General features: G+C 38.4%; 2 protein-coding genes across 2 annotated transcripts in view; one reads left to right on the forward strand and one right to left on the reverse strand.

Moving 5' to 3' along the window:
* The window catches only part of susd6 (sushi domain containing 6), a 33,142-nt gene extending 32,830 nt beyond the window's left edge, over nt 1–312 (reverse strand). Inside the window, exon 1 of the mRNA XM_015006333.2 lies at nt 78–312. The gene's annotated coding sequence lies outside the window, so the exon portion shown is untranslated. The remainder of the gene's footprint in view (nt 1–77) is intronic.
* Nucleotides 313–6,982: 6,670 nt separating this feature from the next.
* On the forward strand, nt 6,983–18,556 carry gpr176 (G protein-coupled receptor 176). The gene is made up of 3 exons (XM_015006342.2): nt 6,983–8,191; nt 13,046–13,298; nt 16,812–18,556. The coding sequence occupies exons 1-3, from the start codon at nt 7,957–7,959 to the stop codon at nt 18,034–18,036; spliced, it is 1,713 nt and encodes a 570-aa protein (XP_014861828.2). The 5' UTR covers nt 6,983–7,956; the 3' UTR covers nt 18,037–18,556.
* Nucleotides 18,557–18,626: the final 70 nt, after the last annotated feature.

Below are 18,626 nucleotides of genomic sequence, written 5' to 3' on the forward strand. Positions count from 1 at the left end.
AATGGGAGACTGTTTGAGATCTCCTAGTGGCCTATGTGTGCTTAGCTTGCGAAAAAAGACAACAAAAAAAGACTCACCAACGTAAAGGTTAACAGCGGCGAGCCCTCCTCTGCCCCGGTTCACAATCGAGGCATTAAAGTCAGTTTTAAAGACGACACCCACAGACTAAAGATGAAAAGATAAAGTAGAATAGAAGTATTTCGCCGTCGAGGTCCCGTCTGCCCTGCTCCGTCACTCCTTGTCCTCCTCGACTCGCCAGCTCTTAATTTTAGGTGAACGGAAACACTCGCTGCTGTGAAAACTCTAAAGGGCTGCCTGCCTCGCTCTCGCGCGGTCTCCATGGATACCTCTATAAAAGGGGCGGTCCTAAAGCTTATCATGGCGCTTCAAAATAAAAGCTCATGTGTTAGGTTTGGAGACAAAAGAATTCAAGAGCTAATCAACAAAATACAATACAACATGGAGATGTATTTATGGGGAAAACAATTGTATCTATGTACCAAAAAAAATTTAAATCACCTTATACACAACAGAAACAAAGTCTTGAGTAAAATATTTAAGATGTTTAAAATATACATTATGATAATTATTATGAAGTTAAAAACAATATGCAATATGCCAAAACAGATTAACATGTTTATGTAAAATATTACTGAAGTAAACAGCTTTCATTGAAACTAGTTCCTCAGAAAACCAGTTCCTGAGCTTTGCAACATAAACAACTGTAGCTAACAGGGCACAAACATTTTAAGCACAGGATGATGACATATACTCTAATAAATTAAATAAATGTTTTAGTATAATCTTTGCTTGAGGATCAAATTAAACCTACCAAAAACACATCCGTCTTTGTAAAAATTTCAGCTTTGATCCCACAAGAAAAAAAAATCTGCAATGATACTTCAGCATAGTTTTGCGTTTATTCTTCTGTAAGTTATACACGTTCTTCCTATTATTTTTTCACAGCTGCTTCAAATTCAAGACATGCTGTCCAGTGAGATACAATACCCCTTGATTAATTAAACTCAAAATGCCAGAGAAATTTCCAGACATGGTATCACATCTATCCAATGTAATAATAACATACATTAAATAGAATAGTGGTGTGAAATTACAAGAAACATTATTGCATGATATGGAATTCAAATTAACCACCAAGTAAAGATTATGTAAAAATAAGTAGCACTGCAAGCTTATATGGGCCCTGTTTCTGCACATCTTCATTTCCTAAATTCACTTTATTCATTTCAGCTTTTTCTTGTCATGCTCCACACTCACCCTTATTCTGTCTTTGTATATGAAAAATTTATTTCTCATCCCCTGTCTCTTCCTTGTCATAGCATTGGTTTTGGAGCCCAGCAATAAAGCCGCCAGTGAGTAATGGGATTAGAGTCCAGATTAACACTGTGACTTCAGATGTCCTGTAAAGAACCTCTGTGATATACATGCAGATCGATTCTGCGGAAAATCAATATGTAGTGGACCTGTATTTTTCCAAATTAGCCAATCGAAATTAAAATATATTTAATATAATGTGTCAACTGTTATTGTAACTAGATCATCATACAAAACTAATTTTGCGTAAATTAGAGTTTGTTTGTTTTTTTTTGTTTTGTTTTGTTTTTATCAAACTTTGTTCCTATTTTTCTGGATTCACAAGGATATTATTGGTCATGTTTCCCCAAATACTTTAAAAGTTAGAACCAGTAAAGCTACTCGGATCCCCTCACATTTTCCACGTGTGTCTATGCTGACATCTAGTGGTCATTGGTGGTTATTGCATTCACTATGCGGTTTCCGTTTCCACATTTATTTAAATAATAAAATATTGGTAGTAATAAGTATTAGTGCTTTTTAAAAAAAATATTAAAACGTACGATTTTAGGAGAAAAAACAGTTAACAAATAAAACAGGAAAGAAACAAAATTATACAGTCTTATAAGTCAAGAGAGTGATGGTTTCTTGTGATGATAAACAAATACAGGTAAGCTTGCTTTTACCTGTATTTGAACCTCAATATGTTTTTTTCTTGAATTGAATATTTTATGAACTGGGAATATCGAAAGATGAACACACTCATTAAGCATCCTAGCAGCAGATGGTGCTAGGATGGCACTGGTTCAACCCACTTTTCATTCCTGGTTCTGCAGGTGACAAGCGGGCTTCTTTGCTTTTACACAAGGTCTGAATTGTTGTTCTAGTTAAGCAATGAGGGGGGAAAATGTTAATATTTGTGCTAATTATCACCTGAATTAACACTTAATTCCTGCTTGTTAAAGTATGCGTGCAACAAATTTTACATTTCCAGTTAAAGATAAAAACAAAGAGAGGCTGATTTTTTTTAGTTGACATGTATATTTTGTGTTTTTAAAATGGGCTTATCTTAAAAAGTGATCCTTCCACGTACAGATTATTGATGACATCGGTTTAAATGAGAAAATTGATCAATTTTTACACACTTCTGTAGATAATTTACACCTAAGAAGATACTCATGTCACTTAAATGTGTAAAAATCACAAATAAATTCAAACTAGATCATTAGGTTCTTGGCTTTTTCAATGGATTCATTTTGCCAAGAGATTATAACATGTTCAAACTCAAAGGATTTTCTGGCTTTATTCATTTTTATTTTAACAGTTTGTGAGAACAGCCCTGTAAAGAAATAAAAATGGTCACGTAATTCCCAGGAATGGAAGGGAGGCAGGATGGATGGATGGATGAACAAAAGGAACCAGGAATGGATGGATGGAGTTCATCTGAGTCCGAAAGCAGCTTCTCATAAAGACGGTCTAGTTAAATCCTCATTTTCGTCTCGCCCAGCAGGAAAAGCTTGCGGTGTCTCCTCTCTTCCAGCGTCCATTGGCTCAGAGTGACGTAGAGACTCAAACTGAAGAGGTGAGGCCGTTTTCAGGCTGTTTGATCTCAAATCTCCCCCAGCAATGGCACCTCAGATGAAGAAGATATTTACATTTATTTTGGACATTTTATAGTATTAAATGTTCATTAGAATTTAAAGTTTATTGATCTCTGAAAATGTGCTTTTGCATCATTATGCTATGGCCACTATGTTATGGCAATAACTTCTGGGACAATTTATTGTCCAGCAAAATTTAGGTTGACGACTGTCACAATAAGTTCAGCTGGATGACAAATTGTCTGAGAAGTTATTACCATAAACGGTAAAATGGTAATGAGACAATTTTCGACTAATACAATGGATATAGCATAATAATGCAAGAACACATTCTCAAAGATCAAACTTTAAAAACCCAACTGAGAAGACCAAAGGGAAGAAGTCCTCTTCATTCTCAAACTTTAAATTCTAATAAACATTCAACACTGGAACTGGAAGACATTTAACATATCCTAAATAAATAAACAGAAACTACACAATAAAAGGAATTATGAAGTAAACCATTCCTTAAAGAACAATTTTGTTCACAAAGCACCAAACTGAAGACTTTATTCATGTCGTTTTTGGGAGAAACAGAGAAACAAATCATGCAAATGAAATTTGAGGACTGGAAGGCGACAGCAGGACAGGTGCAGGTTGCAAGTCCAACCCTTTAAAATCACTTTTTAACACTGCACCAATTTTCTAAATTCATTAAAAGCAAAGTAAGCTTAAGCAATGCCTCCTACTGAGGATATAAGTGATGAGTAGAGAGGAAAAAACTTCCTTTTAACAGGAAGACTTTCAAAAAAAAAAAATAGGGGGGGGAAGGCCAACACTGCACCAATTATTTAAATTGATCAGCAGTTAAGTAAGCTAGATCATTGCCTCATATTGAGGATGCATGCAGTGACAGTGGAGAGGATAAATGTCCTTTTAACAGGAAGAACCCTCCAGCAGAACCAGAAGTTGGCTCTGTTTGAAAGACCATCTGTCACGACGCCCGGGGGATTTGAAAGGACAGAGTAAAGAAAGAGAGAAAAAGAAAATGCTGCTCCAAGAGTATTTCCATAGAGGAAACAGTTAGTTGCAGTAGAAGCTCTTTTGGTGGAAAAAAAGCAGTTATTTGCACCAAACGGCCCTCCAGCAGCTTACTCTAGGGGAGAAACTGGGTTAAAAACACAAACTTACACCCAGAATGAAGGACAGGTCCCAGTTGATCCTCTTCAGCTGAAAACCTGCGAGATCTGGTGGATTACAGCGTGAACATGACCTCTGTGACATCCGGCTTGCAGCTCCAGGAGATCTCTCAGTTGTCCATCATCGTCCAGAAGAAATTAAAAAGCATTACGAAATTCCACGAGAAATTGTTTTGGAGCAAAAATTAATCGGTTTTCACGTTTAAATTGTTGAACGTGAATTAAATTCACTCGACGTACAAATACGTTTGTAAAGAGCTGCCTTAGATTACCTCTTCAGTCCAGTATGACGTAATAAATAGATTTTTCCTACTTATGAAAGACATTTTCAGTCTTGGTACATTTTTTGTCCTCCACTTTTCATCTTATTTTTAAGCTTTAAACAGAAGTTGGGCGGAAAAGCAGCCAAAATCATAAGATAATCCACAAAAAAAAAAAAAAAAAACGTACCGAAAAGTTGTAGATCTATTTACGCAAAACATAACAGAAAGGCTTGTGTGCAGTACTGTATGTTGTTTGTTGTTATGCAAACTGTTTTGCATTACAGAAGTCTGTCCTCTCCTACTTCTGGTATTTCCATCAAACCCAAGAGGAATGTTACAAGCTCCTGTTAAAGCCTGAAGGCAGCAACTGCAGTGTGAAAGGGGACCCTTTTAAAAGGTTAAGCATTTTCCTAAAGAACAGAACAGTCCGTCTTCAGATGTAATGTTAATGCGTTCATTTGAAGGTACCATGGCATGGTTTAGTTTGATCACAAATAAATGTATGATTGTTAAAACGCACCATGGAGATGGAGTTTGGATTCCTGTACTGCACAGGATTTCACAAAACCCAAAGCTTTTAAAAAGCTTACCACAGATTTCGACATAGATTGTGAAGTGTTTGGGTTGGAAGGGATTCTTACATTAACTGGTATGAATTTGTAAATGAGTAAACACCTTAAATAATGTTGTTATTTGATAGTACAGGAGCCACTGTGCACAGTTGGAACCCACTGCACTATTTAGGAGCTGAAAAACGTCTCTTTTTCCCACTGTTGAGATGACATTTTTCGTTTCTCTTTCCCTCTGGTGTTCACTTAAACTTGTAGGTGCATTTAAAAAAAAAATCACAATCTCATAAAGTTTGATATTTTTTGTCTGAAAATAAGTCATGAGATTCTTCTTATAGAGTGAAATATTTGTATATTACTTGTAAGATTTGAGTATTACAGATCATAAAAAACAAAAATTTCAGTGTTTTGGAAAATTAGAGAACAAAACGGTCCTGGGTTCGAATCCCAGGCTGGGGTTTTTCTGCAAAGAGTTTGCATGGATTCTTCCCAGGTACTCCAACTTTCTCACATGGTCCAAAAAAAACTTCTATTAGATTGATTTGTCTCTTTGCGATGCACTGGTGACCAGTCCAGGCTGCCCTGCCTCTCACTTAATGGCCGCTGGAAAGAATCATGGTGTCACTGACTGTCTTCTGGACATGTGTCAAGTCAGCAGCCTTCCCCATGATTTTGAAGCCTAATGACTCAGACTGAGAGACCATTTAGAGGCTCAGGAAACCTGCATGTGTTTTGAGTTAATTAACTGACTGGGGTGTTTCCACGAGCTTCCAATTTAAACTATATCACAGAGTTCAGATTTTCCAAGAGACTCAATTTGGAGTTATCCAGAAGTTTAGATTTCTGAAATGAGTGACATAAACATTAAATTTTTCACAATTTTGTTTTTTGGGGGGGACAGGTGTTCTGTTGTAAACATTTTTGACCCCAACCACATCTTATAGTTCCTTTAACAGATTTACTTGAAATGATCTCTGAAGATTTTTTATTTTGAAGGTGAAATTCAATATGTTTTACTGTGGCTCACTTTTCTCGATATCTATGCACTTCCCTTGCCTTTTGTGTGCCTTTAAACATTTAAAAATCTTGTTCATAAAATATATCAATAAAAAACACCCAGAAAAACAAACAAGAAAGAATACAAATACAAGCCCGTTAAAATAGCTGCATATAGAGGTCTGGAAAAATAAGAGAGCACTTAAAACAATCCGTTTCTCTGTCCACATGGCGCAGGGACTCATTACATTGTTTATTGACATGGCCCTTCAGTCAAAACATCCTTAAAATTAATTACTATTATTGAACATCATTTGGGTCCCTCCAGGATTTTGTGATTCTTTCTGTGATTTTTTTTTGCAATAAAAATCAAAGTGTTTGTGGAGCTAATTTGGAAATATTTGCAATATTTGCACTTATTTATGACAGTAAATGTGACTTTTTATTCCTCGCTATGTAGATCATGGACTATAATCTGATACCAATTAAAGCTGAGGCAGCTGTTTAGTACAAGTAAGAAAGTTTTTGACTAATTTTGAGAAAAATCTGCAATAAACTCCCAATTATGTATTGGTGTACCCTGGTTATATTTCTCTTTTATTATAATTACACAAAAATTTATTTTTGTCGGTTATTCGTATTGTTTCTTACCTGACTGAAATACCTCTTAAAACTGTCCTTGTTTTAACCATGTTACTTTAAGATGGGAAGCCCCTCCTTTTCATCTCTTCTTCTGTGGTATTGTCGTTAAATTGTTTGCGCCCTTAGCTCCTCCTCTTTTGTCATTTGTTTATTTTTCATCTAATTACATCCAGTTTATTTATAGCTCTATTAAGTTAATTTTTGTTATCACAAATATCCAGTGAACCTACAATCGCAAAAAAGCAGGAATTAACTCTATTTTTGTCATGTACTTTTGTTTTGTGTAGGACTTGCAGCGGGCAGCCTGTAACACGGTTGTTTTCGTGAATAAATCGAGAAGCCATCCATTTTAAAGACGACCCCTGTCTTAATCATTCAATAAAACCTGCACAACAGAAAGGATCCGATTACATCCGCGCAAAAAAGTTTGATTTTGCGTGAATTTCCACAATAATTCTCAAGAAACCGGAGGGACTGATTGATATAATTTGGCAGTAAACAGCTAAAAAAAATGCATTGATGTGATTAATAACTTAATATTTAAGCAGACTTATGTGCTATGGCGGGCCGGATTTGGCCCACGGGGCTTGAGTTTGACACAGGTGTTCTACGTCATGGAGGTAAACAATCAACCATCTTATTGGTTCTGTGGCTCATCCAGGGCATGAACCGCCACTAAAGATGAGTTTGATGATCTTACAGAAAAGTCTGGCTTGCTGCTTTAAATAAAACCCCGGTGGATTAATCTTGTGGGATGTGTTTAACAGTCCAATCATCGTCATAATTTAACTGGAATGCAGTTTGGTCATGCTGCGTGCCATTCATAAGATTCTGTGGAGTTTCTCGGTGCAACAACAGAAGGAGGGGCTGTCCTCTCCTCTCCTCTCCATTCTTTCATCTCACGCTGGGAGATTCCGGATTCGGTCGCAGTCTCTCCTCACCATCCAGTCTGTAAAGGAAACAGCAGCTACCAGCCTGCAGCCACGATGTTTTTGCCGATCAGAGGAGAGGGGTTTGTGTTTTTGGCGGCGCACGCTGCGTGGACATTTCGCAGCCCGGTGTTGTTGTAGGTGCTCTGGATGTCAGGGAGCACCATCCAGCCGTCCACAACGTGCATGGCTTTCATTGACCTGTATTTTCTGCTATGCATCCCTAATGGGGAAATATGGGTGGAAGCTGCAGCTGAGGTTCACCTTGCGCTGTGATTACAGTTTATTTTTTTTTCTTCTTCCACGTTTTATTTACATATCTGCACGTATTTTCCTAGCTCTCCGTTCTGCATTTCTGATTTTTTTTTCACCGTAATTTCCGTGGACATGCTTTTGTAGTTCCCGTGGCCAGCATCTTCCAACCTTACTTAGAAATAATCATCTAGGATCTCTGCGTGGTCGAGATGGATGGCTGGAGCCGGGCAGCTACGGTGGGGGACGGTGCGGTGAATTTCACAGCAGCCCACCTCTGGCTGGATCTCCTGAACGCATCGGGCCGGTGGGACAGCAGCAGCAGCAGCAGTCCGCCTGCAGACGGAACCGGGCTGCAGGAGCAGCAGGAGCGCCTGGTCCGAGAGCAAGCCTACCGGGACTTCACCACCACCGTCCAGGTTCTCATCCTGATCGGGTCGCTGCTTGGTACGTCCACTTATTGCATATTCAATCATCCACAAAGTGAACATTTTTCTCAAATGTTGTCATTTTAACGCCTCTTTCTTAAGCTTCTTTCTATGACATTACCCTGAGTCTGAACTGTTCAAACCATCTTGCCTTGCCTTGAGGGACCTCCATCACATCCTGGCTTTGACATACACACTGTTAAAGCAGCCAGAAGCATAAACGTTCTGGCCAAAAAATGAAATCTGCAAATGAATGTGTCATTTGTCACGGATGTGGTCGTGACATCGTGTTTCTCTGGAGCTGAAAACACACTTGCACCAGATTGCTTGTGTGTCACAAGGGAAGGTATGAGATTCGTCAGAGGCTGGATGTTTTTGGAGAGGCCACAAAGTTCCCATTTGAACCATGAACGCTGGTTCCATTGACTTAAACATTTTTTTTTCAAAACAGAATGAAATGACATGGCTTTGGCTCAAAACCACATCAAGGTCAAAGACAAATTAATAGCTCTTGAGATGCAAACACACCAATAAGTCAAACATGCTTTTAATTGAAAAGAAGAGAAAGATTTTCCTTGACATGACGGAGGAAATGTTTTGCACAACCATGTTGTAATAATGTGGGAGCTACATGAATGAAAATGATTTATTTCCACCATAAACTTGTGTAGAAAAGGTCGTCTTCAGTAAGAGACACATGCATATTGAGCATCAGATAGAATGGCAACAGTATGTTTGACAGACCATTAAGGAGCTGAAGGAAACAGGAAGGCTTTGTAGCGATGCATGGATTAATAATCCAGGACTGGGAATACTCCATCAGGTCCAAAATGGGAATATTCCTCATGCATTTCCAGTTTCCACTAAGTGAAGTTAATGGCTTCCCCAACCTTTGCATATTTTTTTTTTTTGTGTATGACTATTCATGCCTATTTTTTTAAATATAATCCCTGCAGCTTCCTCACATTTTCCTCATATGGATCTCGTTTTGAGAGCTGCCGGCATCTAAATGACGAATCTAATATTTTCTGTATAAATCTCTTTCAGTTTGGGCCTTTTATTACTGCTTTTCAAGTACATTCTCCAGACAAATGCATGTTATTTTAATGCAACAGTATTATAGAGGTGGAGAAAACATTTTGTGCTTTAAATTCAGTCCCACTGTGGTACCAGTTGTACCTTCTCACCAGTTGCAGATATTACATCCCACGATTTTTATTTAAATTATTCCAGCTCATGTGATGACACATCTCAAAGTTTGCAGACGTTTAACTGGTGCTTTGCAAAATGGGGGCATGTTCCGCTCTGTCGGGATTTCCCCTCGTTTCTGATCCTCTTAATGGAGAGCAGAGTGTCTGCTTTGGGAATCTCAGGGTGTCTGAGGTTGTATTGTCCTCTCGCTGCTATGACCTTCAGGACGTATTGAAGAAATTTGCAGTCGGCGGAGCAGCCAGGATAAGGGAACCCGAGGTTTTATTTTCTAGCGCTCATTTTGACATCTTGTTTTTGATGCATAGTTTGAAGCAATGTTGTTCAAAGGCAAATCTCCTGATTTACTGACTCACCTGCATTCCAGCCCTCACCTGCAGTTGTAAAGATACGAACAACAACTGAAAGAATGAGCTCCCGAATACGAGCGGCTAAAATCAGCTTTTCCCGTTCTCCATCAGGTGGCTTTAAATGGACCAGATTCACTTGGACACTTGTGGAAAATCATCTGAACTCGGGTGTTGATCAAAAAGACGTGAACTCTTCCTTTCCTGAAAACATTGCAAATAATCAGCTGGACTTCTAGTGCTTATATTAATGATTTACAGACAAATATGTCACTTTAAGTCTTAAATCTTTAGCTTGTTGTCTCATTTTTTGCATATATTTCTGAACTTGCAGACATCATAAGCAGATTCACCTTAATATGTAATTCATATAATGATTGAGTTGAATCTTTTTTAGTTGCTTCTTCTTTTAGGTGTTTAGGCGATCCTCTATGAGGAAACACTAAATGCGGAATTAAAAATCAACCAATTTACAAAACAATGTAATTTCCTTCTTATTTTTATTGTTTCGATTAGAAGATAACCAGTTCCTGCTATTTCAGGCAAAGGGCTTGAGGTGATTGGTGCACAGTAGTTAAGGATCAATATTGTTTGCAGGAGGAAAGCTCTTGTGTGCTTTAAAGTCTGACAATAACATAGAATAATGTTTATTGTGGCTCAATGCTCCACATAGGGTCTCATTCATAAATGGAAAACAAAATGAAAGCAATAAACAGCCGAGAAAATAGGAGCAGTTACGGCTTGAAATGCTCTCAGCATCACACTGAAAATGAGGCTTCATTTTCAGTGTCTGCCTTTAATATTAGAGCAATAAATTCAGCAATGGCTATTCTTTAATCACAATAAAAATTGTTTATGGTAATCTGATTGTTTACAATAAGTTCTGTTTTCCTAAGACTGGTTAAAATCTCAAGATTTGGTAGAAGGTGCAACATATTACTGAAATATCAGTGGAAAAAGTAAGAATGACCAAATGACACAACCAAACTAAGCTTAGATGGTCTAGTTCAATCATATTTATGTAACAGAACAGTCCAATTTTTACAATTCAGTAAAAAGTAGTCATCCAAACAATTATTCAAGTCAGAAATTAGAATAAAAATGTATTTAATAAAGCAGATCATCTGACTTTATTTGTCCAAAAATGATACAAAAATATAAAGTTATGTACAAGTTGTTGTATTTTAAAGAATAAAATGAAACGATTAGTGAAATTAATACCATCATCTAATCATTTTATTTGTAATCCGATGTTCTAGTTGGGACACTTTTTTTTAAAAAAAAAGTTAAAAGTAAATTTATAGCATCATTGCAAAATAATGCTATAAGCATCACAACCAAAAAGCCAAGAAATGTTATAACAGTAACAATAAATAACAAATTGTGTATGTTCCTTTGGTGCATTTTTCTGGTGAAGTGTAGCCAGAACAGCACAAAAAGCAACAGCTTCATTCAGAACTAAGAGAAAAAATTAGGTGTTTTAGCCATCTGCTTGCTCATCATTCACAAAACATTTCTGCCGCGGGAAATAAAGTAATTAAACACCACTCGGATGCAATAATAATAAAAAAGGAGCTGTTAAATGCGTTGATAATGAGTCACACATTTGGTCTTAATAGCTTGTGCTGCTACCTTTAGACACATAGAGGCGTCTCACTGAGAGCATCTTATTAACTCTGAACCCAGAGAAAACACAAACTGTCCTCTATGCTGATGTTGCAGCAGCTCTGGTTGGACTGGCATTTGACGGGTTGAAAGAACAGTCAGTTTTAGTGTTTGGTCTTTATCTCTATTGGTTGTTGTCACGGTGTTTGCCAAGTGGAAGGTGAGTATTGCAAGCCAGAGATAAAAAAAAAGCAGGATGAAGGTTAAATTGCTGTCTGTCTGCATCAAGACGTCATTTTGTGAGCGAGTCGCTGTTGCATCGGTGTTCAGGGAGAAATGATGTGAGCAACCTGCAGCTGTTTGGAGCATGTGGGATGTTCTTGTTAACGCATCAGAACAACATGTTGCTGATCCCACACAGCACTTTGCTGTCCAAGGATATGACTTCATGTATATCAGCTGGTTGATGCCAGATTATGACGTAAAACATGGTTAAAATTAACAGATTAACAATGTTAAATAATCTCTCAATATAAAGGCACATTTTATTGTCGTACCAAAATATAAAACAAAAAGAAATGAACAGTTAATGCTTTATGTAAGGGTCGTTTTGATTTATTCATTAAGAAATTATGAACGCTACAATTTTTAATTTTTTTGCTTTTCTAACGATTTCTATTGCTGGATTTCAAATGACGTAGCACCAACGTCATGCAATGCAAATGAGGTCAGGAAGTAAACGTGTACTTCTGTTGATCCAGCTTCAAAATGCCTAAAGTCTGTGTCTCAGCCTTTCTAATAGAGAAATAGACGTTATTTTCGTTCTCCAAAGCTAGTTGGTCACAAGGGAGTTAATTAAAAAAAAAAACTTAGTAAAAAAAGATGAGAAAAGTGTGTCAACAATCTGCGGCTAAAAACAGGAGGTGCAGAAACTAACAATGCCAGAGTTTCCGCTTTCGAACAGGTGACGATCTCATAGTTTAAATTGTATTTTCAGGCATTTTATTGGACAGTTACTGAGAAAGGCAAGCAGTCACAGTGAGCTGTGACATGTTTCCCCGCTGTCTCTGGCCACGAACCATGTTTTAATACCGAATGGTTGACCTACATTGTAGAAATGCAGAACGACTCAACATTAACATACAACTCCCGCATGAATTTGGGTTTACAGAAGAGAAATAAATTATTTACAAGTAGGTCCAAGCACATAGAAATAACATGGGTTAGCTTGTTGTTGTTAGCAGTAGCATTGTTATCATAGACTAATTACTTAAAATAGCACAACTCGCTACTCACCTGAGCAGAAACTAGTCGACAGCAATTTAATGCTTATTTTCATCCTTAATTGTTTACCCAACCCTAAACTAAATAATTTTATTCTTCCAGACTTTTTAAAGCTTTCTTCTGGTTCACTATATAATATGAGGTCTGCAGCCTCGACTCCGGGTAAATCCTCAAGATATTCTAAATATACGTATACTTTTTTTGAGATACTTCAAAAAATATATATGAGCGCGAAATTCAGACCCCATTTGAATTTCGCGCGTCATCCGGGCAACAAAGTCTAAGAACCAGTTGTAAACGGACCTTTACAATCTGCCAAACCGCGATATATTCACGTTAACTTCGTTTAAAACCGATTCAGCTTAATAAATCACTTCAGGCAAACAGGAAGTCTGATCTTACTCTCTACCCCTTTCTCCTTTCCGCAGGTAATGCGACCGTGCTGTGGTGCACCTGCTGCACGAGTGTCTTTAAATCGGTTACCAAACGATTCATCAAGAACCTGGCGTGCTCCGGTATCTGCGCCGGACTCGTGTGCGTCCCCTTCGACGTGGCGCTGGGGGCCAGTCCCCGCTGCTGCCTGTGGCTTCACACTCTGCTGCTCTGCAAGGTCGTCAAATTCCTGCATAAACTGTTCTGCTCCGTCACTGTGCTCAGCTTCAGCGCCATCGCACTCGACAGGTACACACAATTATTCGTTTGTTTTAGTCTTTGCATTTTAAAAGCAGGAAGGCATTATAAAGTGTTGCGAATGTAAGAAATGCCCTTGCACAAATCTTAATTTGATGCAGAGTGAATACGAAATGCATTTTTTTTCAGATGATTATTTCATGTATTAAAAGAAAGAAAAATAGGCGAAATCTGTATGGGGGCAAATGTGTCTTTACAGCACTTCTACTTACAGTAAATTGTGTTTGTTCTTGAAATAAAAGCTTCTTCCTGGAGTTGAATTTTTTTTTTTCCAGCCATAACAACCGAAATGTCAACACGTAGTTGAAAAATGATGAAGAGCACCCCCTGCTCACTTCACCAAATGTAATTTGAGCTCTTCACTTTGTCCACACATGATGCTAACATTCCCAAAATGAATGTTTTTTTTGTACCATTGAAAAGGGTGAGCTACATATTATAATATAGCCACAAATAAGAGCTAAAAAATGTTTCAGGTTGTCAGAATAGTCCTTTAGCCTCTCTCTGCGCCCTGGGATTGATTCTGCATGTGTCCCAGCCTCCCTGCAGCTTTAAGTGCTGCAGCCAAAGATAGCAGCTGCTACCCACATAAAGTCACACACACTGTCTTTAAAATTTAACTGTGTTCTATCTCACTTGGAAAATGGAATCGCATTTGTCCTTTTAGTTGTCAGAATTGGTTAATCGAGCATCCACTTTGTTCAGCTAAATAAATAATGAAGCAGTAAACAGTTGGTCAGACAAGAAGAGGAACAGGCAAAAAGCAAAGAAAAAGAAGTATTTGCTGGATACAAATTGATTCATGAAAGCGCATCTGTGTCATGTTTCCACTTAAGGGTTGCCCTGAAATGAAAATAAAATTAAATACATGTCTAAAATTTTGATAAGTCTGCATAAAAGTAGCCAAAATATATTTTTTATTTTCACATTGAGCTGGATTATAAAAACACTTACTCCTATAACATGGAAAATTATGTGGAAGGACAAAATTTAGGTTGTAATGCACCTGTTTTTATTTTTAGTATTCACAAAAACATGTATTTTGTTTGTTTCTGTGGAAATATGCGAAAATGTGCTGCTGAGTTTTGTGGGAACACTTTGAGTATCGCTTCTGGTGTCGACTGCGATTTTAGATCAAAGATGTGCCACAAATCTGTGTTAAGCAGATAAACATGCTGTGAGCATATTACCTGCAGGCATAAACAAAACTTCCTGTATCCCAGGATCAAAAATTAAGTAGAAACAGACAAAAGGGAGAGATAAGGAGCTTCATTAGCAGCAAAAACTGTTCTGTGCTCTTTTCTGCTGTGGTTAACAGCTTTTTAAAGCCTTATAATAAATTAACAAATGACAATCATTCTCAGCTCACTCATGTTAGATTTATAGTAATAAAGGAAAGAGTTAAGCAGTAACCGTGGGAAACTTTGCTCAGATGTTTACCTTACATTAGCATGCACCTATGAAAAAAACAATCAGTTAAAACAAATTTGCACACAATTTCTAAAAAAAATTCTTGCAGTATTCTGGCTATAGTTTTCCTCCTTGCTTTTTTTAAATCAGAAATTTATTATGCTGTCTTCGTCCCACTACGTTGCCCCCTGCTGGCAACCTTAGGCAAGTGTTTTGCATTCTTGTACATAAATGATTTTTTAATCTATTCTGTGAAAACCAATGAAATAACTGTATAACAATTTATTGAATTTAACTTGAGATGTTGAAATGTGAATGCAATAAAAATAATTAAATGTTAATTTTAAATGTGTTAAATGTCTTTAAATCATTAAAATGCAAACGTAGCTAATAAGTAATAAGTGTATTAAATTATTTGATGGAAATAAGGACTGTCATGATTTTCAGAAATACACAAAGCACTAAAAATAGGTGCATAGTCGTGAGATAAAGCCTTTTAATAATCACAACAATAAATGTAGCACATTACAGGCATGTAGTAATCCATGCTATTCTATTTTTATGTAAATGTGTCAAACCATTCAGGAGTTACTAATTTTCCCAACCTATCGCTGAAAGTGTGTGACAGAGAAGCAAGAAAAAGCCATTTCACACTAACTGCTGAGGAACCAAATAAATATTATTCTTTATTCCGAAAAAAACAGGTTATAAAGAATCCCTGCTTTATTTCTCTGCTTTATTTCATTGGCTTACTTTCTGTATTGTGGTTGCAGTCAGCTGCTACATTGTTGCACCATCGCCTCAACCTGGATTTTACTGCTTTAAAGATTGTGTTGGGTCCACAGCAACCGCAGTCAGAAAAATATCAAAACACTTAATTATTTATTCTTTCGAAGGGTAATCAAGGCTGCAGATATACAGACAAGTTGAGACTGCTGCACAGTTCCTGGCTCGTTTACACATCGGTGCAGAAAAATTCACCTCTTAGCCATTTTTAAAAATATTTGCAGCAAATATAATGGATTCATTTATGTTGGAGCTGTTCTGTCTTCCCTGTAAAACCACTTGAAGCTCATACATCAGTAGGAGATTGTGTGAATTTCTGATTTGCTCGCCTAACTTCACATCAACAGGATACATGTTGTTTCTGAACCCTTCTGTTATTGATGTGGATATATTTTTTAACAGATTCACTCTTTAAAATTCCACTCTGCTTATCTGTATTTCCACATAAATCCTCTTAAGTGAGATTTTCGTAAGCCGTTTTAGGCGTGACTGCAGTCAGACGACACTCGGCTCAATGAAAAGGCCTTTTTTTCACAGTAGAAAACGGCTTAAACTACATCAGAACCCTCAAACTACCTTCAGTTTTCTTAAACTGGTTACACCTTTGGGACATGAAGAGACAAATCACAGTTTCTCTTAGATCAGATGTGTCAAACTCAAGGCCCGTGGGCCAAATCTGGCCCAACGGAGCTTATGTTGCAGACCACATAAATATTACCTTCAATATAACAGTTGTGTGCTTAAACATTATTTTATCAATCAAATCATAGCAGTTTTATTTGCATACTTCCATGGACAATCAGTTTTTTGTGGAAATTCATGCAAAATCAACGCTAATAATACATAATTGTGACTTTATTGCACATTTTCGGCTAAAATGGTCAAACCCATTTGAGGCTACCAACTCCCATCTGCAGGTGGCAGTATATCTTTCTTCTCCTACATTTCTGGCTCAGCGTTTTCAAGATTTAGTCCATGATCAACATGGTCAATGACTATAAAACATATTTGACATCAAACATAAGTGCAAATATTTCAAAATTCGTTTTTAAAAATTTCTAAATTACCATGATTTGTGATTTTGATTACCAAAAAAAAAAAAAAAAACAAAAACAAACATGAAATTTTAGTTTGAAAAGATGTTTGATATTTAATTTTAGGAAGTACTTATTGAATGCAGAGGTACTATTTATTAATATTTTTTACAGTTTCATCAATCCATTCTTGTATAACTGACCCTTGAGGACGTTTGTCATCAAAATGAAAATGGAGTTTGATACCACTGACTCTTTGTCGTTGTGTCTGCAGGTACTACTCAGTTCTGTACCCGCTAGAGAGGAAAATCTCCGATTCCAGATCTCGAGACTTGGTCATCTACATCTGGGTTCATGCGGTCTTGGCCAGCCTCCCCGTGTTTGCCGTGACCAACGTTACCGACGTCTACGTCACCTCATCCTGCTCCGATGACCACGCCCGCTCCCTGGGTCACGTGGTCTTCGTGCTGATCTACAACGTCACGACGGTGATCTTCCCCTTGGCCCTGGTCTTCCTGTTCATGCTCCTGATCCGCAGAGCGCTCAGTGCCAGCCAGAAGAAGAAGGTGATCATCGCAGCGCTGCGGACCCCGCAGAACAGCATCTCCATCCCGTACGTGTCGCAGAGAGAGGCGGAGCTTCACGCCACCCTGCTGGCCGCCGTGCTGGCTTTCTCAGCCTGCAGCGCCCCCTACGGAGCCTTGGTGGTTTACCGTACTCTTTTTGCAGACACTAAAGAGTTACCCGTCTCACTTTATCTCACAGCCCTTTGGCTCCCCAAGGTTTCCCTTCTTACCAACCCAGTCCTGCTCCTGACGGTTAACCGCTCGGCCCGTCACAGCTGCATGGATCTGCTGTTCAGGATTCACAGGCGTTACAGCCGCCGAAACGCGGTCACCACCGGCAGATTGGCGTCTATTGCGGGCGAGGGGCCAGTTGGGGAGCCTGTGGGCCTTGATACAGCTGGCCGCTCTGGGAGCCAGCTTTTAGAGATGTTTAACATCGGCCAACAGCAAATCTTTAGACCTTCTGAAGAGGAGGAAGAGGAGGAGGATGCGGAGAATGAGATTCCTTCTCAAGCATCAGGAGGCAACTCGGAGCGCAAGGAAAACCAGAAGGATGGGTCAAGGCTGGGAAGCTTGAAGGATGAAGTGAACACACCAAAGGACCCTGTTGCAGGGCTGGTCATCACTAAAGAAGCCCCTGCTTCAGCTAAAGCGGCTCGGGCCTCTCCCGTTCACGCATGCGCATACACTTCCTCGTCGCAGGTGGCGCCCGCTACGCCCACAGAAGCAGAGGACTCTCCACAGTTCGGTTTCGGACCTTTCGAGCTGCCGCCTCAGTGGCTTCCTGAGACGAGGAACAGCAAGAAGAGGCTGCTCCCTCCGCTGGGCAACACGCCAGAGGAGCTGATCCAGACCAAACTGCCCAGGCAGCGGCCCGAGCGGCGGATCAGCAGGAACAACAAGGTCAGCACGATTCCCGTCGTGGATCCCTGAACCGAGTCTGCACCGCTGGATACAACTCACTAACAACGATGGCTTCATATGGTCGGCTTGAACTCTAGTTTTTGACAAGATTTTTCCTTTCTTTACTCAAACTCAGACTTTTCAGTTTACTAAACCAGAGGCACTGTGGAGGAAAAACGGTTTGATATGACTTATTTGTAATGTTTTAGCCAAGTTGACACTTTTACCACAGCTTTGACTGATCCTGTTTTATAATTATTGAACATAATAAAATGTTTGAGAAGACGGATGCCTTTGCAGAAATACTCATAGCACTTGAGCTTTTTCATATTACAATCATAAACTTGACTTTATTTTATTTTTTTTAATGTATCTGATGGACCAACACTAAGTAAGTACTTAATTGTTAAGTGGAATAAAATGATGCATGATTTTCTGTAATCTTAGGCCATCCTACTATGCAAAATTCACATTTTGCACATTTTTGTTCTTTGATTTGAGTTTTTATTGCTTCTGGTTTTTGGCAATAAAATTTTTTGGTGTGTGGAAAGTGAGCCATTTCAAAAACATCCTGAAAGTAGCGTCACAAATCAGCCGGCACTGCCCCGTTACTTAGCAAC

Source organism: Poecilia mexicana, unplaced genomic scaffold (assembly GCF_051168715.1).
Source record: "Poecilia mexicana isolate PSO_F unplaced genomic scaffold, ASM5116871v1 scaffold_21, whole genome shotgun sequence".
Lineage (NCBI taxonomy): Eukaryota > Metazoa > Chordata > Actinopteri > Cyprinodontiformes > Poeciliidae > Poecilia > Poecilia mexicana.

Bases quoted from the DNA above. Each gene is read 5' to 3' on its own strand.
- gpr176 (XM_015006342.2), top strand. From the start codon at position 7,957: ATGGATGGCTGGAGCCGGGCAGCTACGGTGGGGGACGGTGCGGTGAAT. The intron at 8,192-13,045 runs GTACGTCCACTT...TCCTTTCCGCAG, and splicing joins CCTGATCGGGTCGCTGCTTG to GTAATGCGACCGTGCTGTGG. The intron at 13,299-16,811 runs GTACACACAATT...TTGTGTCTGCAG, and splicing joins AGCGCCATCGCACTCGACAG to GTACTACTCAGTTCTGTACC.